The 24968-nt window shown below is 43.9% G+C and overlaps 1 protein-coding gene across 2 annotated transcripts in view; it reads left to right on the forward strand.

Moving 5' to 3' along the window:
- CACNB2 (calcium voltage-gated channel auxiliary subunit beta 2) overlaps positions 1-24968 on the forward strand; it is a 1223908-nt gene that overhangs the window by 695494 nt on the left and 503446 nt on the right. The window contains exon 1 of one of the 2 annotated variants that reach the window (XM_078663743.1): positions 14481-14741. The exons of the other annotated variant lie outside the window; for it this stretch is intronic. Coding sequence (XP_078519869.1) covers positions 14691-14741 — 51 coding nt within the window. The 5' untranslated portion in view covers positions 14481-14690. Of the gene's footprint in view, positions 1-14480; positions 14742-24968 lie in introns of those variants that run through there. 2 annotated transcript variants of the gene reach the window in all.

Raw genomic sequence — 24968 nt, forward strand, 5'->3', positions numbered from 1 at the left:
AGGCCCCACTAAGACAGCGGTGCAGGTGTGGCATCGTGCTACACCGGCTATGGGATGGGCTGATAGGCCGACTCGTGCAACTCCGCTTTATGCGTCGGAAAAACTTGGCTCCCTCTGGAAATCGAAGAGTTTTGATAGGTGGGACGTGATCGGTATCAGCAGGGTTAATGATGTATGGGTCAAGGATAGAGTCAAGACGTTTGAGGAGCTGAAAATTGAGTACGACCTGAGTGATAGAGAATCCTTTCGGTATGCGCAAATCAGACATGCGGTCCTGTCCGTTTTTCCCCAGGGCTCGGTTATTCCGGAGGCGTCCCCGCTTGAAGATCGGATACTGGATGGGCATGTCCCTGATAGCACGATCTCGCTCATATATAAAAAGTTAGTTAATACCAGACTTGACCTACTGGATAACCTTCGAGAGCTATGGACTAGTGATGGTCTGGAACTCGACGACGAGGACTGGCAGGCTGCGATCTCTTCCCCGAAGGAGGTGGCTATCCCGGCACGCCTCCGGTTTGTCCAGCTCAAAATTCTTCATAGGGTATACGTGACTGGTCCTCGTCTGGTACGCATGGGATTCTCGGCGGATGGATTGTGCAGGCGTGGCTGTGGTATGATGGGTACCTTTCTCCATATTATTTGGGAATGTCCTGCTGTGCTACGCTATTGGACTCGCGTGCATGAAGTTATGAGTGAGGTCACGGGCGTGCAATCAATGCCTGAGGCGCGGAGATGTCTGTTGAATGTCTGGGAGCCGAATGATTATGACCAAGCGCAGCTTCGATGGGTGACCTTGGGTAATATGGTTGCCAAGAGGGACATTGCCCAGTTATAGGGCGCCCAGAGGCCACCGACAGTTCTGGTGTGGCAACAAAACATGGACTGGTGCATGTTTAGAGAAAAGACTGTTTATGTTTCCCGTGGCACGCCCCGCAAATGGGGGGAAATCTGGGCTCAATGGAACACATACCGTGGTGATATATGTACTCCCCCCCGTCCGGAACTGACTACTGACCTGTCATCCTCCCAACCTGATGTTTCCTCCGCAGGTGTTTAAATATCTTGTTTGTTTCTGATCTCCTCCCCCCCCTAATCTCATCGTATACTTCTGTCATTTGAATTGCACATGTACCCCCCCCCCCAGCACCGAGGTGGCACATTTTGTATTATATTGCCTTGTTTTTGTTTCATTTCTATGTTTCTTGTTATTTGAATTCAATAAAAAGTTTTAAAAAAAAAAAATTCGCAAATTAAGGAATAGCAAAAAATTTGCGATTCCTTATTTTGCCATAGCATTTAAGGAATCACAATTTTGCGATTCCTTAAATGCTATGTATGTAGCATATTTGAAATGTGAATTTTAGTTAAGAAATCGCAAATTACCACCAACTTGTAGCTGATGGTAATTTGCGAATTCTTTAAATAATGCGCAATTTAGCATTTTTGAAGGTGGCATGTGACGCACACACATGCCCAAAGGGCATGTATGTGCGCCATATGCACACACATGTACATTTCAGGGGTGCAGCAGGGTGTCCTTGAGACACCCCTGCACCCTTGAAATTATTCTCAATTTGCGATTATTAAATTGCGAATCGCAAATTGAGAATTATTTCACAATCATTCCTATGGGCCTCCTGGCCCATAGGAATGCATTGGAAATTATTCCTTAATTGCGAATTCGCAAAATGCGAATTCGCAAATAAGGAATACTAAGAAATCGCAAAAAAATAGCGATTTTCTACATACATTCCATTTTGCGATTTCTAAATAGCGATTTCTTAAAAATCGCTATTTAGAAATCGCAAAATGGAATCTTGATACATCTGCCCCAAGATGTTTTAAAAATGAATAGGTTTAATGTGGCACACACAACCTGTCTTACAGGTTGACAACAATGTGAATATCAGTTGCTATACTTACCCAACACTATATTAGTTGTTTCATTGGTCAAGAAAATATGTCATAATGGGACCTCAATATTATTGGGACTGTAGCGGTACCACAAATAGGCCCTCTTTCCTAATACCTCATGATATCTGATGGATATTATCAGGCACATTTGTTTTACGAGGATTTGGTTGCTCAAAATCAGCTACAATCTTCAGACAAAAAAAGCATCAGAGAATGAGGAATAACTTGGCAATACGTATTAGAATTCACTCCTGTTAACTCCTCCTTTCTAAGTAGATTTTTCAGGCTCAAAATCTCAGGATGTCAGTGTTTGGTTTTCCTGAAGATGCTGGTTCTGCCAACAATGGTATCACCATGAGGTAGTGTTGAGTTCCAGATCTATTTAAGGGCATGTTTTAATGAGTCCCGATATGTGGTGAAAAATAGGTTAGATACCATTGTATTGAATGCATCAAGTTGCAATGAAAGGGAAAACTGGCCCATTGAACTAACAACATATTTTTCTTTGGGGATCAAGATCCCTTTTACTGACTGTCATTCATCTAAGATGTAAAGATATTATAAAAACATTTGCATTCCTATGGCAAAGAGTAGCACTCCAATCTCAATATAATTTTATAGGTTGACATCATGCCAAGAAGACATATTTTATGAAGAGCGTTGTGAAGCACGTCTCCAAGTGTAAGAAATCTCCTTGCCTGGGTCTAGCAGGTGTCTGTGGAGGGAGGACTGAGGTGACTTATTAAGGGAAGACATTAGTGGATGGGATACTGGACTAAAGATCATGGAGAGTAGTATGTCAGATGTTTTAGCTCAAAGGTCAAACAGTGGTCACATGGACAATCACCCTAGCTCACCTATAGCTTTGTCAGGACCAAAACCTAGAAGCCTTAGTTATTCTCACTATGAAGAAGGCTGTTTGATATGGCTCTGTTGTACAAAATAGTTGTTGTGATGACTGTTTGATATGGCTCTGCTGTGCAATAGTTGATGTGATGACTGGGGCACCAGAGCAACCAGTGCTTACTGAGCTACAGTTGCTTCAATTGGAGTCATTCACTGCTGGCGTCCTTAGGCCACGGTACTACAAATAGGATACTTTACTCTGCACGCATTTACAACGCCTGCCATTACCCTGTGTTTTTTACTCTACAAAAACTTTTACAACACAAGGCTTTACAACGCAATCCATTACAATGCAATTTACTATTCTAACTCTACCTGGGCGTTGTAATGGGGAATGCGCTGTAATGGTTTGCGATGTAAAGTCCTGTGTTGTAAAAGTTTTTGCGGAGTACAAAATGCGGGATTATGACATGCGTTGTAACGCATGCGGAGTAAAGGATGTTTCCCCAGTAATACTGGACACCAAACCGGATAATAAGGTACTGCTCTAGACCACTTGACTCTTTCAGGTAGCGACACAGAGCAATTCAAGGCTTACTCAAGGAGATGTAGTGGGTTAGACATTCAGAATTCAGTTTACACTGTAATGCCAGATAATATGATCAATGCCTAGTTACTGCTTTCATTTTTATTGAAAAGCACTTTAATACACACACACACAAAAATTATACTACACGTGAAACTAAGATACACAGTGAAAACCAGAAGTCTCTACAACCCTCTGGGCCACAGTTCTGACCCTAATTAGTATTATAGTGCCTAGACACTGGACAGTAGACACTAAGCACTATAAAAAAGTTAACATTGCATTCAACAAACCACGCGGCACTGGGTTACTCTTCAAAGCTATAGCCATGGTACCAATACTTGTAATGCAGTGCTACGGGTTTCAGCAGTTGATATAAAATCAGATGTTCCTGGTCCACCCATTGTCCCACCATCCAAAGCAACAAAAGTGCACACCCTTCCTTGGCGAGGACACCTCTCTGGTGGTGTCAGGGGTCGGTATAGGGGGGCCTGGTGTCTTGGCACAGTTACTGAAGTCTGACTAGTCCATGCGGCACTGAGCTAACTGTAGGAGGGTAGTGGCTGGCCATGGTACCAGTCCACCCTGATACCTTCAGATGACCCAAAAGAGGTGGAGGCCTATACCACAGGGACCACTTGTCACAGTCTAGATGTTATGAAAGCTGAGCTTCCATGTGGATGGTGCTACTTGCTACCAGTGCAGCACAAGCAAAGACAAAGCTAGAGCCTATGCAAGTTCTGGGACAGAGGCCAAGCGTTCAAATGGTAAGTTCTTCAACTGGACACTCTTCCTCCAGCTACAGATGTTAAATGGAAGCATCCACAGGCTCACACATGAGAGGGGTCAGGGGTGAAGCAGTCTCACCTTCTATGATAACATGGAACTTCCCTGTATATCTTGATGGTGATGGGCAGCAGGTTTCCTTATCTCAAGCAGCTTGTCTGAAGTCTTGTTGTGCTCCAAAGGACAAATTTTCCTCCATAAGCCATAAGCCTCAGGCGGTTTGCTTTCTGTTCCAATGCTCATTTGACAAGTTGCAGTCGAGCTCCTTCCATCATACTGGCAAATTTCCTTCACTGGTATCCAGTCACAGAGACACCTTCTTAAGTTCAAACCCTAGCCCCGGGTCTGAAAGTAGAATCTAACCTTTCGACTCAGCTCCTGGTTCTCAGCTTCTTCTGCGACCCCTTGTGGGTCCCTTGTCAGAAAAAAGAACAGCATTGAATAACCAGCTGACCGATGAAACCAGACTTTTATCATTCCCTGAGTGACAGGCTAATCCAATCGGAGAATCTGCTATTTTGCAGTTTAGATGCCTCTCCATTCCAGGGGCATATTTCCTGCATTAGTCTGTTATCAGTCCGTGTGAAGAGGGCTCTCCTAGTCTCTTGGTAGCTATCTGTCCTAACCCCCTGAGAGAAATTTGAAAAAACTCCAGATCAGAAGGCCCTGACCATCACCCAGTAGAAAGGGAGTAAGTTGTTCCAGCAGATAAGAGCTAGTGCCTACCTAAACTCACAAAGCTTCTACTAAGCATAGGAAGAGACATGGGGGAGCTGGAATGTCTAGTAGAAGGGATAGCAGCGTGCTCACTTTAAACACAACGGCTCACCATCCTCATCCAGTGAACCCACTCTCAATACACACATCCCACATTTTGCAGAGGCAAAAAGAACCTGGTATGGGAGACCACACAGATTTTACCAGGAGAGAGTTGGTAGACAATCCCTCATCAATGGTACAAAGGTACAGGTACCCCATTGTATAGATTAATGCTGCTACCACTGTCAGTCCACCACAGCCTGGGTAGAGTGGGCAGTGGCCACTCTCTGTAAAAGATGGGTGCACTGTATATTCCCCCTCCACCTTAGAGCCAAGCTCTAGGATCTCAATCTATGTAAGCAATAAAACCCTCAGTAAATATGCATGATTGTAACATTCACTGAGGTAGACCTCAATTAAACCTACAGCACTCTCAAGTGCATTGCAAGGAGCTCATCATAGGGCAAGGAAGCACACTCTGCAGAGCCATGCAGAAGACAACAGTGGGCTTTAGGGATACCCACAGAGATTGTGAGAGGTGGGGAAAGAGGGAATATGAAAGGCTTTATATTTGCAAACAAATGTAATACATGTGTTTATTAGAACTGTTTACGTTCACGTTTTTATTTTGTTTATGTATATGGTTTACATCTAAGAATTTTAAAGGCATTCAAATTAACATTGTTTTGGTTAATTAGAATATCTTCAGGACAGAGCATGCCGACGAGACTTTTACTGGGAGAATGTTAGTGCTGTTCTGTTGGAAATAAATACTTGTAAGAGGCAATCTGTTGGAAATAATAGTGCCCCTGAAACAGAAGCCATGGTTTAATTAGTACCTATAAATATACAAAACCTCATATCGACAGGTACCCACATTTTGATTTTGGCATCCTGTTATTTTTGTGCCTTTTGAAGTGCTTTTCTATTGTGTCTGGTCTAGTGACAGGCTTAGCAAATAATGCATAAATAAAAAAACTCTCTCTCTCTCTCTCTCTCCACTCCACCGACATTTATATTTTGCTTCTGCCCACTACAGCATGGTCAGCTGCCTTCAGAAAGTTACTCTGTCCGACTGACATTGACAACAATGTGTCTGCTTACTTGCCAACATCTGCCCAAAATGGAGTGTACTTCAGTGCCAGGGTTGTTGGAACACTATTTTACTCTGCCAGTGCTTTCTTATTTTCGCTCATTGTACTTTTTCCATGTGCGTTTTATCTATACATTCAGTTTACAGTCAATCAAAATCCTGTGTGTCTTAACTAGGTCTTCAGTTTACAGTAATTCATTGCCAATAGTATATTTTCTTGACACGATAATATTTCCTGTGACATGCAGTAACGGAAAAATTGTTTCTATAAATGTTCTCAGTATACATGCTTGTTGGAAAGCACCTTGTTAGAAATTAGGTTTCTGGTTGGCCAGGGTATTCACCTAAGCTAGGCACAACCCACCACTCTAGTGAGGGCAAGTAATGTACATTCCACAGATAACCTGTGCTCACCCCCTTAGTAGTTTGGCAAGAGCAGTCAGGCTTATCTCAGAGGCAATGTGTAAAGCTTTTATGCAGCACACTCATACCAGTAACACAATAAATACACCACAAAAGAGACTCCACACCGGATTATAAAAAAGTATATCATATATTGTACACAAAACATAGACCAAAATGACATGAATCATGAATACTGCCAAATAGGAGATTCTCAGATGTCACAATGAGTGCAGTATGTAAACAAAAAGTGTATACGTTGCAAGCATTAAAAAAAATATTACTAGGCATGTTAGGCAGTCACAGAAACAGTACTCGTTATCCTATCAGAGCAAAGTAAAATGACATACATCCATATAACTAGAAAAAACAGCACAGGGTCGTGGCTCAGACCCAGTAAGGCTAAGCCTGCAATAGCAAAAGAACAACACAAATGCCAGTACTGGACTACATTAAACAAAATTTTGAACAACCTTTATGACTTAAACATACCGGTCCGTTTTTAGAATTTACGTCACTGAATTTTATTAGATAATTTTAGTGGTGAAACCATATTACTTCATAGAGACTTCACTTGTTTTGTTTTGCATGAACAGACAATTACAACAAAAATACACTTCAAAATGTCATGTACTAAATATACATCACATTTACAGATTTACAACACATCCTCCATCCATACTAAACTTACATTCATACCTCAAATGTCATTACACACACACATATACAACCTTATTTTAGGACCTAATGTCAAAGAAATAGGTTACACGTCTCTATTAATGATGTTCCAATTTTTGATTTTGTCAAAAAACAGTCTTATTTAGTTGGACAAGTCATTAAAGCAACAAAGCCTAGTTCTTCAGAACACCAATTTCTTGGCCTTAACTCCAGTTGACAAAAGGTACCAACAGACTGGTCAACAAACTGGTCGACGCATTTCGAAACCCCAATTGCGGGGTTCTCTTCAGGACCAACACTTCTAATTGTGGGTCAACTTACCTCGATATTGGTGAATGGGGGTAGACACAGTGGACAATCTATTAACGCGTATCAATCTACGTTCGCATGAGCGCGTGGTGGAGGGCCAGATTATTGATTTAAAGTGGTCAGACCTCCAACCGCGGCGTCCAATAATCACTGCTGAGTCCTTAAATTTTGTATTCAGCACAGCAGTGGCGGTCTGCGTCTCGTCACTAAACTCCTCTAACAGTTGTCCTACGACAACTGTTAGAGGAGTTTAGTAAGACTGTTTTTTGACTAAATCAAAAATTGGAACATCATTAATAGAGACATGTAACCTATTTCTTTGACATTAGGTCCTAAAATAAGGTTGTATATGTGTGTGTGTAATGACATTTGAGGTATGAATGTAAGTTTAGTATGGATGGAGGATGTGTTGTAAATCTGTAAATGTGATGTATATTTAGTACATGAAATTTTGAAGTGTATTTTTGTTGTAATTGTCTGTTCATGCAAAACAAAACATGGATGGAGGATGTGTTGTAAATCTGTAAATGTGATGTATATTTAGTACATGAAATTTTGAAGTTTATTTTTGTTGTAATTGTCTGTTCATGCAAAACAAAACAAGTGAAGTCTCTATGAAGTAATATGGTTTCACCACTAAAATTATCTAATAAAATTCTGTGACGTAAATTCTAAAAACGGACCGGTATGTTTAATTCATAAAGGTTGTTCGAAATATTGTTTAATGTAGTCCAGTACATACATCCATATAACAACATGAAATGCAGTAGATTATGAGACCATAACACATGCAGTACTCTATATCACCTTAATGCATAGATCACAGCGCATCTGTGCTCCTTTTAGGGGTTATACAGTAGCTGAACCCCAAACGTAGGGTACTGGAACAACTGCGCACCTACAAAAATGATTATGGTACTTTTGGGATGTCCACATAGAGCAAGTTGCTAGGGGGCATCTGTCGAGCAGAAACACACAGCAGATACAAGCCTACAAGGTATGTGTGCCAACACGGGGGATACACACTGCCTACTTCTGCAGGGTGACCTTACTGGGTCTCCCTCGTGTGTCAGCCTATGGCAGCTGCCTGCTAGCACGCGGTAAAGTTGCTATACCAAGCACTAGCCTTCTCCTGGCTTGATCCGGGCAGTGTAATTACACCTGGTGTACACAGAGCAGTGGGATCATCCTGCGGGTCCAAGTACCCACAGCGGACCTCGCAGGCCTCCACCCACCAGCACGGTCCCTTTCGTGGTTCCTTCTTTGGGCGCTAAATGTGCAGATCACATCAAAGAACTCTTCTGGTCTTGGGCGGTCATGCTGCTGGAAACAAGGATTTTGGCTAGCTGCCCATGCGAGAGACCTCCTTCTGTCATTCTTAACTGTGGTGAGTTCGAAGCCAACCACCAGCTAGGATCACAGCTGCACTGCTTTCTCCCCAACTGCCACAAGTTACGGTACCCAGCAGTGTCTGGCTTTTTTCTTGACAGTGAGGCGGGGCACGATCACAACCACATGATCTGACAGCTCAGAGGTTACAGCGAGGTATGTGCTTACCATGCGCTGTCGCCATACTCGTTGGGGAAGGAGGACAGAAGGCGCACACCACACCCTTCTCTTTAGAACAATCAAATTCCTAATGAAGCCCTAACCAGATGCTAGTTGTAGGTGACTTATGAGGCCAAACTCAGTCACTGGTCCCAGGAAAACAACTGGGGGCACCCAAGCAGGGAGGCAGGCAGCAGGCCAGCACACTTGTTTTCCTCAGCAAAGTGCCAGTCTTTCTAACAGCTAAGCACATTGGACAGTCAGCACAACAAAGCAAGGTAGTCCAAGTGGTGATCTTCCTGGCAGCACAGTAGTTCTCTGGTGCAGTATGTAGAGCCAGCAGCATCTGGTTACAAGTCCCATGGAATGTCTAAAAACATGGGGTCAGAGTACCTGTACTTATACTCAAAATGTCTTTAATCTAGGGGGAACTTCAAAAGAAACTTTAGAAGTGCACAACACCCCGTTCAACTCAGCCCTGGCTCCAGATGTACAGTAGGGGGTAAATCAGTCCTTTGTGTGAGGACAGGACACAGCTTATACAAATGTACTTGCGCTCCTCTCTCTCTCCCAGCCCGGGAAGACCATCAGTATGCAAATGTCACCCTGTTATACCCAACCATCTCTGTGTGAAGGCTGTTTGAAAAGTATGCACAAAGCGAAGCTGTCAGCCAGGCCCAAACTTGGATTGGAGTCAGGCTCCAAAGCACATAAAGTTATAAACACAGAGAAATGCCCACTTTCTAATAGTGGCATTTCTACAATAGTAATGAAAAATCCACCTGCACCATCTAGAAGTGACGAGGCGTTATTGGTGTTGATGTAGTTAGGGCGAGATTCTGGTTAATATATTTTAGAGTGAGGGACAGCAATGTGATAAGAGATAAATACACAGCGTGAACATCAATAAACATCAAACACTTCCACACTGACCTAGCTAGGGTGTCTCTGTTACCAGTCTTTCTTTTGCAGAAAGTGATAATGGACCCGCTAACCTTTCTGCCCAGGGCTCTATTAGAGCAAGAGCCGTCCCTGTATGTACCAAAATGACAGCGTCATCAGACATGATGGACAACGCGTGAACTGGTCTAAATCCTGTCTTTTTCCCACACACCCAGACAGGGATGGGACGCAGCCGGCAGAGGAAGTCCCATGGGAAATTAGATGCTTGCCTTACCTCGGAACCCAGATATATCATGACCTGACGACATGCTGGAGGGCAGTATAGGACAGGCTGTACATAAGGTCAAGAGCTGCTTTGAGTTTTGGGACAAGCTCCCGCTGTTGGTTGCGGGCAGGGTTGCCTTGGTGAAGATGGTCACACTGCCCAGACTCCTTTATTTATTTGGGGCACTCCCGATCTGGATCCCAACTAAGGTATTTGCGCAACTGAACACACTACTTACTGGATTCTTGTGGGGTGCGGGCGATGCAGGGTGGCTCTGGTCACCCTACAGTGGCCCAGAGGGGAGGGGGGCTTTGCCTTGACGGACTTAGAGGCCTACTACCATGCAGCGCAATTAAAATAGTTCACCAAATGGGTGGCAAGCCGAACCCGACACCAGGAGGAACCTGATGGGCCAGACTCTCCCTTGTTGCTGCTCTCCCGGGTGCTCCTCCGCTTGTCCATGGGGAATAGAATGGTCCTGCCTGACCTACAGGCAGTGCGCCAGTGTTGGAACTGACTGGCTAGGCTAGGTGAGCGCATGCACATACCCCCTACGCTCCGGAGATCCTGTTGAAAATGTGTGAGGCTTTACCTCACGGTGGGGACTGGGGCAGGCTGCGGGACTGGGAAGATGTAGGGATCACTAACATGGGGGACCTGTTTGAGGATGGTAACCTTCTACTTTTAACTTCCTATTGGAGCACTATGACCTGGCATGGGGGACTTTCTTCTTCATGCTGCACTGACAGCAGCCATTAGAAAACATTGGCATGAGGGGATGGCAGAACCTCAGACTTCTCTGGCCTACCAATATGTTGTAACGGCGAAGAGAACTTTTAAGGTGGTCACGTGCCTCTACAGGAGGATCACCTGCAGCCTGAGACAGGCCCCTTACGTCCCTACGACTCAAGTGGGAATAGGATTTGGGTGACCCTTTGAGGAGAAACCATGGGGGACTTGGTAGACAGGGCCTGGAAGTGCTCTAGGAATGCACGCTCCAGCTGATCCACTTCTATGTGTTGCATCGGGAGGACCTCACCCCAGGCAACGTGAATTAATACTTTGGGGGCTCGACAGCATGTCCACATTGTAACCTGGAGGGAGCGGGTTTCCTCCACATGTTTGGGGACTGCCCACATCTGGGAGAGTACTGGAGAGGGATGACATCTGAACTGGCGGCAGCGACGGAGAGAGGGGTGGCATTGACATCAGGATGTTGCTTATTACATTGGTTCCCGCATACTGCCAACACTAAAGTCACTAGCAAGTTTATAGACCTGGGGCTGGGGCTGGTGCTGGCCCAAAGGGAGATTACCGGCCACTAGAAGGCAAAGAACGGCCCCAGCTTAGTGCGATGGTCCGGGATTTAGTGCAATGGGCAGAGGCGGAGGGGGATTGCAAATGGCCAGGCGAACTGGGAGCGACAAGACCCTGGGGACAGCGTGCGCATGGGTAGCTTTGGTGGAGCTGGTGAAGCACCCAATGGCCAACACCGATGGCACTCCTGAGCAGAGGGACACTGCAGCAGACGACTGACTTAGGGAGGTACTGATAGATTAGAGAGCTCAGCCTAGATAGGGCGGGATGACCCTGAGAGAGCATCTGTCCCTGACATCAAAACTTGAGGTCTGGGATATATAGGATACAGAATGTCACAGTTTTCCTCGCAGATCCATCGGCGTAACATTGTCAACCCAGCGACATGCCTCGGGGGAGGGAGGCGGGGTTAGTTGAGGTTGGGGGGGTGTCTGTTAGAGTTACTTTATATAGCTGATGACCGGAGAGACTCCAACTAGTAGACCTTACTGAGTCATATTGTAGGGGGATAACTCCATTTTAGGCCACATCACCTCACGTCAGGAGGGACTTTTTACAGATGACGATGCTGAGAGGTGGAAATATATTATCCTCCTAAATTCTATTTCTGATTTCAGATGTGTCCATTCACAGCCCTGTTCTGGGCATTTATTGTACCTGTGTTATTTTTTTTTAAAAATAAAATCTCAATAAAAAATCTTTTAAAAAAATCAGACATGATCAATCAATCATATCATTTGTAAAGCGCACTACTCACCCGTGAGGGTCTCAAGGCGCTGGGGTGGGGATTGCTGTTACTGCTCGAAAAACCAGGTCTTGAGGAGTTTTCTGAAGGTCAGCAGGTCTTGGGTCTGCCGTAGGTGGATAGGGGGGGTGTTCCAGGTCTTGGCAGCGAGCTGGGAGAACAATCTGCCGCTGGAGGTCATTCTTCGGAATTCGGGGGACTGTGGCGAGGGCGAGGTCGGCGGAGCGGAGCTAGCGGGTGGGGTGTTGAAGGTGAGTCATCTGTTGAGGTACGTTGGTCTGGTGTTGTGGAGTGCTTTGTGTGCATGGGTGAGGAGATTGAATGTTATCCTCTTGTTGACCGGGAGCCAGTGCAGGTCTCTCAGGTGGGGTGTGATGGCTGCGGCGAGGGATGTCGAGGATCAGGCGTGCAGAGGCGTTCTGGATGCGTTGGAGCCGTCTCAGGAGTTTGGACGGGGCTCCGACGTCAACGGCGTTTCCGTAGTCCAACCTGCTACTGACGAGGGCCTGGGTGACCGTTCTTCTCGTTTCAGTGGGGATCCACTTGTAGATCCTGCGGAGCATGCGGAGGGTGTTGAAGCAGGAGGAGGAGACGGCGTTGACTTGTTTAGTCATGGAGAGGGTGGAGTAGAGGATGACCCCTAGATTGCGTGCGTGGTCGGTGAGTGTTGGAGCGGTTCCCAGTGCAGTCAGCCACCAGGAGTCCTCCCAGGCCGAAGGGGTGGATCCGAGGATGAGGACCTCAGTCTTGTCCGAGTTCAGCTTCAGTTGGCTTGTCCTCATCCATTCGGTGACAACCTTCATTCCTTCGTGAAGGTTGGTTTTGGCGGTGTGGGGGTCCTTGGTGAGGGAGAGGATCAGCTGGGTGTCATCAGCGTAGGAGATGATGTTGAGGTTGTGTCCTGTTTTGAGTGCAGTCACATGAGGTTGTACATATCTATCTCTTTCTCTATACAGACTCTCCAGGCTTTCATGATTTCACTATTCACGAAATAAGAGCGCAATCAGATGACTAACTCCCTAATACTTGGTATTGTAGACAATAAAATTACGTTTTTACACTATGCCTATTATATTGTTGTTTGGATCAATGAAGATGCGTAGGTGGTGGAGAGGAAGACAAGTGGAGTACCGAGGAGGAAGCAGTGGCAGTAGGTAGCCTGGAAGAAGTGCGAGAAAAATTGAGACTTTGTGATGCAACTTGGTGTAAAATAAAGTGCTGCAATAATTCTGTACAATTTCCATTTTTGTTCTGCAAAATTTAGATTTGTGTGCCACAAAATTTGCAAAGCTATGCCACAATATCCTGGGGGTCTGGTTAAATGCCAAGTCAATTTGGCAGTAAACTGCGCATGCAAGCCCTGCGATGGCAGCCCTGAGACAGGTTTGAAAGGCTACTTCTGTGGGTGGTGCAAGCAGCGCGGCAGGACCACTAATAGCATTTAATTTACAGGTGTAAACCAAACATACCATGTTTAAAGGAGGGAGCACATGCACTTTAGCAATGATTAGAAGCTGTAAAGTGCTCAGAGTCCTAAAGCCACCAAAAATAGGGTCAAAAAATTACACGAGGAAGAAAAAAAGTTAGGGGATAACCCTGTAAAAAGGCAAGGACCGACACACCAGCACTGTTCTATTAAAATGATATGCAAAGCTTAATTTTAGGCTTAATTGTATTATTATAAATGATTATTGCAAACATTAGTCGTGTTTCTCAGGTGGCAGCATGTTTTATTTTCCTCTTTTCATGTTTTTTGGCATTTGCTTGCAATAAGTTATAAAATCTGTTTAACTATCGCATCAGCTGAAAAAGGCCAGACCTACTGGCTTTGCTATTTTTTATTTCACGTTTGGGTTCCAGATTGGGCACATTTTCAGTCATTATGAGTTCCATATGTACTTTTTCCTTTCCTATGACTCACTGTCTGCTTAGGGGAGAGAAACACGTGGATGACGTAAGCAAGAGCAGAGGAAGGAATCCCTTTGTTATTTAGATTAACGCAGAAAACATCCTTCAGTGGAACGAAAAGGGCAGAGCCGCTCCATGGAAAACGCGCTGTCTAAAAATAACCACCCGTGCTGTTATCCTCGAAGTGATAACAGAGTCCTTGAAAAGCAAAAAGGCTCGCTTGCAGTATAGTGAACCTTGTGGTAATATAGTCAGTCGAGGGAAAGTGCTGGTTTCCCAAGCCTGTCATCAGGCAGCACCCCGGCCCGAGACAGAGCCTAATGAAACGTTGCGCCTCCGTGACAAGCGCAGAGGCTGCGCTCCCAGGCTCGTTGACGTCATCACTGGGTATCAGCCACGCCCCCTCTGCTGGTTAATTGATGTTGATGGGCTCACGCTGAGCGGGATCGGATCAACAGATGAGGGCAGTCAGCTCCTGCAGCCGCCAGCGCGCTGTACACACTGTCACAGGGGTCCCAGGAAGTTCCCCGACTAGGCCTCAGAAGGCCACTTTGCGTATGTCACATTTCTCGAGTGGATTTCTTCATGTGAGCCCCGTGCTGTCTGTCCACCCTGGAGCCCCTCTAGCATGCTCGACAGACGACTGATGTCTCCACAGAACAAGCTGGTCGTTCCTGAGGTGAGAGAGTGCCGAGTGAGCAGCAAGGCAAACGCCTTACTCGGATTTAATTCGAACTAAGTTTGACTTTTGGTTAATAGGCTTCTCCTTATGTAATGTTAAGCTGCTTTGACATATAATTTCCGTTATTGCTTGGTTCAGAGTGTTTCTTGTTGGTTGTACTGTGACTACCTGCACGGGTACGCATCATTCCTGTCCCGGCTGTCAGAGCAAAGACAGCAACTAGTTATTTTTAACCCATCTAGCGCCTCCTGAATATGTATTAAAAACGGTATCACAGCTTTGGCACTTTATTGAGTAGTTTAGCTAGCACGTAGTTGTCAAGAATAGTAAATTGTGGGGAATTGCAAAGATGGTTTAAAAAACTACTAGCAACCTCCGAATGGTAGAACACAAACGCCTTTTGAATTTGCAAGATTTTACAAATTCAAAAATAGTCTTCTTGAAAGTTAATCTGTCATTTGAGATATACAGCCATGGAGGGTTAAAGTGTCTTTTTTAAGACACTGTGGAAATTATCTCTAATCTCACTGTCAACGGAAACCAATAGGGAATGTATTGAGACACAGTATTATCCCATGCTAGCTACCCTGGTTATAGTTTGTACAAAAAGCCATCTTTGTTCCCAGAGCCCTCTCACACAGAGGGTGCTCATTCATATTTCTAATTCTGCTCAGCTCAATTCCATACAAGTCATTGTCCATGCCAACAGTAGCGGTCGGCAGTAGGAGTTACTGCAGGGCGGTGATGTGGGCAGGGGGAGGGGCAGGGTGGGGGGGGTAGTAATATATGGATTACGGAGTTTTACAGGTAAGTAAACATTTAAATAAATAAAACGAAATTTGTTTTATTTATTTAAATGTTTACTTACCTGTAAAACTCCGTAATCCATACATTACTACCCCCCACCCTGCCCCTCCTCCTGCCCACGTCACCGCCCTGCAGTAACTCCTACTGCCGACCGCTACTGCATGGCAAATATTTATACGCCTCGTCGGGGGTAGTAAGCGCTATATAAATGCAATTTAAACATATTGTTGTTGTCATCGCAGCTCATTGCGTCGTAGCTCATTGTCTATTTCCGCCTGTTATCAACGCAGGACATTGCCCTCACCGCTCCTTGTCCATCAACCTCTATTGCCGCCATTGCTCATTGTCAAGTACCACCAGTTTATTGCCATAACACGCCATTTTCCATTGCCACCTATTATCATCACAGCTCATTGTTATTATAGGTCATTGACCACCCCAGCTCACTGCATTACAGCTCATTGTTCATGGACACCTCTTGTCATCACAGCTAAATGAATTATAGCTCTTTGTCTATACCAACATATTGTCTCTGCAGTTCTTTGCCCATACCAGCCTATTGCATCACAGCTCATCGTCCATCTTCTGCTTTTTGACATCATAGCTCATCGTCCATCTTCTGCCTATTGCCATCACAGCTCATCGTCCATCTTCTGCCTATTGCCATCACAGCTCATCGTCCATCTTCTGCCTATTGCCATCACAGCTCATCGTCCATCTTCTACCTATTGCCATCACAGCTCATTGTCTACCTAGTGCCATCACAGCTCATTGTCTACCTATTGCCATCACAGCTCTTCATCCATCATCTACCTATTGCCATCACAGCTCATCGTCCATCTTCTACCTATTGCCATCACAGCTCATTGTCTACCTATTGCCATCACAGCTCATTGTCTACCTATTGCCATCACAGCTCATCGTCTATTTCTTGCCATCACAGCTTATCGTCCATCTTCTGCCTATTGCCATCACAGCTCATCGTCCATCTTCTACCTATTGCCATCACAGCTCATTGGCTACCTATTGCCACCACAGCTCATCGTCCATTTTCCACCTATTGCCATCACAGCTCATCGTCCATAATCTACCTATTGCCATCACAGCTCGCCATCCATCATCTACCTATTGCCATTACAGCTCATAGTCTACTTATTGCCATCATAGCTCATCGTCCATCATTGACCTATTGCCATTACAGCTCATAATCTACTTATTGCCATCACAGCTCATCGTCCATCAGTGACCTATTGCTTTTACAGCTCATAGTCTACTTATTGCCATCACAGCTCATCGTCCATCATCGAGCTAGTGCCATCATAGCACATCATCCATCACATTGCATTGTCCATCAGTCCCCTATTGGAGAAGTGTGGCTCAATGGTTAGACCGGCAGACCCTGATGAAGAGGTCTAGCCCGGGACCAGGGTTCAATTCCCCGCCTCGGCGGGTCTTGGACTCAAAATTCCACGGACCTGATAATTCTCGCCTCGGTGCCTATTCCAATCATGGAGTCCCACTGTGCAACTCTGGGCAATAGCTTGCTTAATCTCCACAACGGCCCCCACAACGCTAAGGATGCCTGGCCTCCACCTTGGGGGTGCCCAGGAGTGGACACCTCACAGGGAAAGCCAGGATGGGTTCCACAGCGGTATTCGTACAAGCGCCTTGAGACCCTTGCGGGTGAGTAGTGCGCTATACAAGTATCAATTTACATTTTTTATTGTCATCCTTGTTCACTGCCATCCCAGTCCATTGACATGCATGGGATTCTTTGTAGCATCTAGTCTTTTACCAACTTGTGGCTGCGTCTAAAAAGCCCTCGCCTTTGACAAAGTGAGGGCAACTGCCCATTGCACCTGTAGTGTTGTATGATGAACCATGCCAAGGTTTCTTCTCTTAAGCAGTGCCTCTGGAACAGTATTCTCAGTCGCTGCTGTGATGCGCAGTAAATGACAATAGGCAATAGGTTTTATCCGATGTCAAAGAGATCACTCCACGCTCAGTTCTCATCTCACCACTCAATGCCAATTAAAATGATTCTAACTTGCTGATATGTTTGTTTTTCTTGAAAAGAATCGTGTGCACGTGGTCCATGATACTTTCCTTGTACCTGCAAGTCCCCCACCAGGGACCCTCGAGGTCTGGAATACTAGAAACTGTGAAGTACCTAGCCCTAACAAAAATGCATTTTTAGCCTGGTCATATGACACCACAAAATGATAGCCTGCTCCTTAACGCCTCAGCAAACTAGCTCCCTTGATCCCCTCTGCTGCCACCATCTGAGCTACCTTGATCCTCATAACTAACGTTTTTGTGGTACTGAAACTAACCCTCCAATGACCTGCGTCCTTTATGGATGTTTTGAAAATGTATCTCAGTGAAAAAAAGGACAGTCCGAAGCCTTGGCCCTGGTCAGCTGTAGTGTCATTTCATGGATTTTGGAAGACTGCGTTGGACAACTGTTTACAAGGTTTTTTCTCTTCAGGTAATAAGTTGCCTGCTCCATGCATGTGACATCTGAGACGCCACAGGCGATAGGCTGAAAGGAGCAGATGGTCTGCCAGATAGTGAATACACCCAACGCCTTCTCTCTCTACACCTCTGGTATCAGTTACATTTCGCAGAAGGCGCGGCTCAGATTACCTTTGGGAAACCTGCGCGTGGCCACAACCTCTCTCCCCTTTTAGAGATGAGCTGGGCAGGTGCACCCGTTCCGTCGTATGTATCCCATCGAATGCCATCTTATTAAAATAATAGTCTTCAGCTATGAACCTGTTTACATTAGCACAGAGCCAAATGCACTTCTCTTGTGTTCTGTGGCCCTTGGAACTGCTCATAAGCACATGATTTTTGGACAAGGCTCTCTTTTGAGTTGCCCAAACCTTAGGGAGAAGAAACAACACACATTATCAGAGTGTGTAACAGTAATGTTACACCAGTGGGCCTGGTACAAAGATGAAATGCTAAGGCATCTAGATAAGATGAGGTATACAAAGCTTGCATTGAAGAAGGATTTGGGTGAAACCTAACTTTTGCCTTTTGGGCAGTTCTTTGACTGATTTTTGAACAGTAATGAAGCTGAATAAACATCTTAAAACATGCAACAAGTTTTCCATATACATTCTCCACTTCTTTTTAGGTCTCATCTGAGAGACCGCTCATGCACTGTCGCTTGTGAGACATTTTGTTATCTTACTATTAGTGGACTTAGGTTCTATCCATCGCTTTCCACTGGTTGACTTCATTGTCACTCATTTGCTTGCATCTGATTGTGTTCACCCCTGCTGCCTTCACGTCTTCTTCTTGTCTTTGATGCCCCCCTGGAGCATGGCAAAGTACTTGTATCTTGTTGCAGGAGCAACTTTTTCTTTTTGTTGAAGAACTCCACACAAGTTCATGTGGTTTTGTTTGTCTACTTGCTTCAAGTCCCTCAAGCACCCTTCCCACTCTATGTGTTTCTTCCCATCCCCCTTCTCTTCATTTTGCCTCAATCCAATTGATTCCACAATCCAAAAAATAAAAAGAAGCTGTTCTGCTGTTCAAAGTGGCTAAAAGAACATTGACAATGCCAATAGCTCTGGTAGGCGAGACCTTTTTAGCTTTTCCAACATCATGTGATGGTAGCATCTAGTAGGCAAGATTTCTAGCTTTTCCAATATCATGAGATATGTAGACTTTAAATAAATCATTGACAGGAAGAACAGTGTTAATAATATATTTAGTGCAGTCAGTAACTATCTTGTTCTACATGGCTCTCAGTGAGGGAACAGGTGCGTGAATAGTAGATTGTAAATCTGGTTATTCACTGCTATGACACAGCCACAGTGGGAAACAACAGTTGTTTCCCACTGTTGCGACATTATTAAGGAATTCCAGTCCATGCTGATGGGGTTACATTTTGAATACTTGGAAGAGGAAATTAATGCTGATTGTGGAGTGGAATAATGGTAAAATGCAGCTATTATCGTTTAAGTAGGTTGGGGAGTGATGGCCACAGGGTGGTGGAGGTGAGTGAAGAATGTATGGGAGATCTTGATGTTACATTTTGCTGAAAATGCATGGCCAGTTTTTGGCTTTGTTTGGTGAACTTTCAAAATCTGTTGAGTCAGACATATTATGGAAGAACACGACATTCGATCCCTGAGGGCAGTGACTAATGCCACCTCCCATGCTGAGGTCTCTGGTCTCACCAAATATCATAATGTGCAGGCCTAAACAGAGAAATGGTGCTCACTGGTTTTGCTTACACTGGCCCAATGCAGCATCCATAGCATACTGACACAAGTGTGGTCTGTCCTGCAATTCTGGCACTGTGCAACAACAGACCTGGTCATGAATTTGTAGTGGAATGCAGGGTAAGGATCCACCACAAGGAGCTCATACCCTTTGAAAAGACAGCTGGTGTGCACATGGGGGCAAGCATAGGTTAACTGCCCCAGCCACTACTCTAGTAGTTCACTATATTAATACCTGTGATGTAGGGACCTGTTTTTTGAACTTGTGGATACAGGTTTGAGATCAGAATTGTCCTTTCAGCTTTTCATCTTTCCAAGACCAATAAAATGAGAACCGGTGGTTTTTGTGACAGCGTTATTTGTGCCCAGAAATTAATACAGCAGTGAGCAAAACAATTCACTTTCCAAAACAACCTGTTATGTCTCCCTGCAGGAGAATTCCCCATCACTCTCTTGCAAGGTAACATGCTTTCCCATCGAAGTGTTCTGCAATTTCTGATTGTATATTTCCCATTGTCATTGGGACCGTTTTAGGTCCTATCTGAGGTTTTTTTTTTTTTGTAGAGTTTTATATAGCGCGAACTAGACCCGAACCGAATCAGGTATCAGAGCGCTTTACATAGCACAAGTTACGTTTTTTTTTTTTTTTTTTTTTTTTTTTACATGAGGACACACACTTTCATTTTTAGGCACGGGAGATTAAGTGATTTGCCGAGAAGTTCTCATCATATACATTGATGGTAACAGTCCCTGCCTCATTTACTCTCCCATGCAAACATGAATATTTCATGACTATAATGGTTCCCTAAGTGCGCTATAGGATTTGCTATCGCATAGTGGCTGTGCATCGGTTTAACTGCAGTGTGCATTGAGCATACGAATATCCGCACAGGTGCGAGTCTGCACACTTCATGCGCATTTTGCAATTATTCTCTGTGCCTCTAACTTCAGGGAAGTTCACTCATTTCTGTTCATTTTCAAGACAGATGTATTGTGTACAATATCTAAGCAAAAAAGATTGGAGGTACCCCTGGTTTTATGCAACAGGGAGGGGGATTAAACAGTAGAAATATCAAGAAAACCCTGTCTCAGAAAACAACCAATCGCTGGTGTACAAACTACTAGGAGTGGTCTGGGTCAGGGGGGTCTATTATTCACCAATCTGTAAGCTGTACGTGCCAATTAGTACCGTTACAACCTATTGGAATGAACTTGTGAACACACTCGAGTATACCAAACAAGAAAAGATTTGTGTCTTAAAAAATAATCAATAATGATTTATTTGCCTCCCAATGGGGTTACAATCTAACATGTTATCACAATATTAAAAATAATTAAAAAACTCATAACTCTAGTTATACAGTCATATATAAAAAGTCAAAATTTAATCAAAAAAACAGTCGACGCAGCGTTTCGGTGCTTTTTTCTTTTTTCACACCTTCTTCAGGACTTTACAACATTTTGACTCCATTGTTTCTGTGTTTTAATCAGAAGTGAAGCATTACGAAAAATTCCACATGAATTTGCCAGATACTCAGGTTTCTTGATATCCTTGAGCTCTAGGTCTGATCAACTCTGTGTTGTATTTGCACGGAGGAGCCACCATCAATTAGGGCAGTACTTCATATGGTGTTTATTACAAAACCTTTATCACGTTCTTGGCTGATTCAAAAGTGGGCATCGGCGGCAAGTAGATAGTGCGCGGCCTCACTGTCAGGATTTCTCTCGTCAGGGATCCAAGACTCTTGTATGTCGTAAGTGGCCTCCCTGCTCCTCCGTAGCGGCGTCTTCCTGGAAGACGCCGCTACGGATGCCCACTTTTGAATCAGCCAAGAACGTGATAAAGGTTTTGTAATAAACACCATATGAAGTACTGCCCTAATTGATGGTGGCTCCTCCGTGCAAATACAACACAGAGTTGATCAGACCTAGAGCTCAAGGATATCAAGAAACCTGAGTATCTGGCAAATTCATGTGGAATTTTTCGTAATGCTTCACTTCTGATTAAAACACAGAAACAATGGAGTCAAAATGTTGTAAAGTCCTGAAGAAGGTGTGAAAAAAGAAAAAAGCACCGAAACGCTGCGTCGACTGTTTTTTTGATTAAATTTTGACTTTTTATATATGACTGTATAACTAGAGTTATGAGTTTTTTAATTATTTTTAATATTGTGATAACATGTTAGATTGTAACCCCATTGGGAGGCAAATAAATCATTATTGATTATTTTTTAAGACACAAATCTTTTCTTGTTTGGTATACTCGAGTGTGTTCACAAGTTCATTCCAATAGGTTGTAACGGTACTAATTGGCACGTACAGCTTACAGATTGGTGAATAATAGACCCCCCTGACCCAGACCACTCCTAGTAGTTTGTACACCAGCGATTGGTTGTTTTCTGAGACAGGGTTTCCTTGATATTTCTACTTGTGTACAATATCAGCAGTGGCTTGCCGCCTGATGATTTGAAAATCATATGTCTGTTTTTTTTATCCTTGTTATAAGTTGTTGCAGTTTCATCAAGTCATTGCATCAGAGAAGTTGCTTGCCAAGAGTCGCAAGCATGCTAATCCTACAGGATCACACATCTCAAGTGAATAATTTTGGTAAAATACAAAAAAACGAATTGCTATGGTGTGTAAAAGTTTAGAAGGTGTTAACGCGGGATTTCTGGTCTATTGTTATAGATCTAGATCCCAACTCCGGTCGACTGAACCGTTGGTACCTGTCATAGAGTAAAAGGCAATCCACTACTAGGTCTGTCTGCTAATAACTTACTCCACTCCAAAGAACCACTTAAGCTTAAAAAGTTTAAAAGTTTATTACAAAGCCAAACTTAACTGGAGATACAAACATCTCAATATAAGGTTCAAAAGATATACGGGTATCAATACAAACATGAATTTTCTAAATGCTCTTAGTCGGCAGAAGAATATTACCAAAACCAATTCAAAAATCATCAAAGTTGCAAGAATAGACACAAGCTGTAGCTTATGAGTCATTTACAGAAAGGAAAGAAATCAGATTAGACTGTCCCTACACTAGACTAAGTGACATCCCTACTTAGCAAGATCTTAACCTAAAAAGGTGTCAGCAGTGGTGACTTCCAAAGAAGATCACACACTTCCCTTAGTCTTTGGTTCAAAAACGATGTCTCGCAGTTCCCTATCTGCCTACCCATCCGCTCTCTTAGGTTCCTCAGATCATCTGCCTTCTCTCCACCCCGGGGTACTGTCCCTAATACAAAGTCACATTTACAATAGAAACGCCCTTTGGAGACACCCCTTAGAGACGCCCCTCACGTGGTGTTGGTTCTGGTATGTTCCATGCTGGTACTCCTCTGGGCCCATCGTTAGCGTTGACCTTGCTTCCCATGCTCCTCTCCGGCAAGACGGTACCCCCAGGAAATTCCTGAAGACTCCTCCAGGCCTGTGCCTGGCTCTCTTGAACAAAAGTCTATTCATCACTCTCTTGATTAAAACCTCCTCGCACCTGCAAACAGACACTTGTACTGTGGGCCCCAAATTCCGGCCTCCACCATATCTTTAAGTCGTAAACCATTCGAACAAGCTCCACAAATTGTGCCTAGCACGACCTTTCTCTAACGAGCACATACAGATCAAACGAAATGACTTTGTCTATTCAGGCCTATCTAGAATTACATGAACAGGCCTGTACACTCTGCAAAACATTTAATTTCTTAGTTTAAACAGTATTCTAACTTATTACACACAATGATTATATGAAACGTCTATAAAACATATTTCAGTTCTAGGATCAATAATACTTTGAATTACAATAACATTGAAATCCACCATCGTGTAAGAGTGTAACAGCATCTTGTACTCTACGTGAACTGCCATGTGGCCTACACATTTCTACGTTTAGCAGCATTACATTTTCCCCTACCACCGCCACATAACATGGGATTTCAACATCATTCTAACATCACTACAAACATCTACATTAGCTTTTCACACTTGATATAAGTATTCTATTTTAATTAAACACTATTATATATTTGCACTCTATAAATTCGACACTCTTGTATAATGTTTACTAAACTAATACAACGTGCTTGTAAATATGGTGCACTTCTACATTTTTCTTGATTTGCGCTCTCTCAATCCCCCCTTTGATGACTTTTAGTAGTCATCATCATTACAACACCATCCCTGACGTATGGTCTGAGTCAAACTGAAGTCGTTGCTGTACCCCCTCGTTTCATCATCTCTAGAGCCTTTAGACTCCTGTACTGATTATCCTGCATCGCAGTCAATCTCCTCTCTTGCCTTCTCATGGTTCTTTGCAACCTGTTTGATCTATACCATTGGTACAGCCGCACCAATCCCCACAAGGTAATTATACAAATCACTATTATGATGATAGGTTTCAGTATGTACCAAATGATATTCTTTCCTAGGTTGGCAAACCAACCTCCAACTTTACCCATTCCTTGACCTACTTTTTCCCACACTGTTACCTTTGTCAAATCCTCAATCTCATGGTGTATTTCAGTAATGTTTCGAATGTACTTCTCTAAAGGTTTTGAATTGTCTGGAATGTAAGTGCAACATTCCTGGACCTTCAAAGCCTTACAGACTCCTCCCTCTTTGGCTAACAGAACATCTAGAGCAAGTCGGTTCTGAAGAACCATTGCCCTTATCGATTGCATTTCTCCCTCCACCAGCATTAGTGACCTAGCAGTACTGGCAGACAACCTATCTACAACTGTTGCCAATCTTCTTATCTTGACATCATTTAGTGCTATCCATAAAATAGGAAACATAGCACCAAATACGTCTCCAACTACCTCCTCAGCGCTTACATCCCTTCTTCCTCTAGCTTGAGTTCCTCCCTCTATAATTTCCAAATCCTTAGCATGGTATATTTTGGGGAAGACAATTGCCAAATAACATGATCCATACCAATTATCTGGTAGTTTCACGTATGCATTTCTTCCACAGACAAAATATACATTTGGGATCACCTGCATTTCTTTCAAGAAGTCCTTCGAATAATATTCTAATTGGAAAGCATATTCACAACTCACTTTTCCCACAAACACATTCTCATAATAGGTTTCACCCCTATGTATACACAGTTTCCCCTTTTTCTCTCGATCTAAAGCTATTGGACCATTGCTACCCTTTCTTTGGTGTGCCCTTTCTTCCTCGG

This window comes from Lissotriton helveticus, chromosome 10, assembly GCF_964261635.1.
Source record: "Lissotriton helveticus chromosome 10, aLisHel1.1, whole genome shotgun sequence".
Taxonomy (NCBI): Eukaryota; Metazoa; Chordata; class Amphibia; order Caudata; family Salamandridae; genus Lissotriton; species Lissotriton helveticus.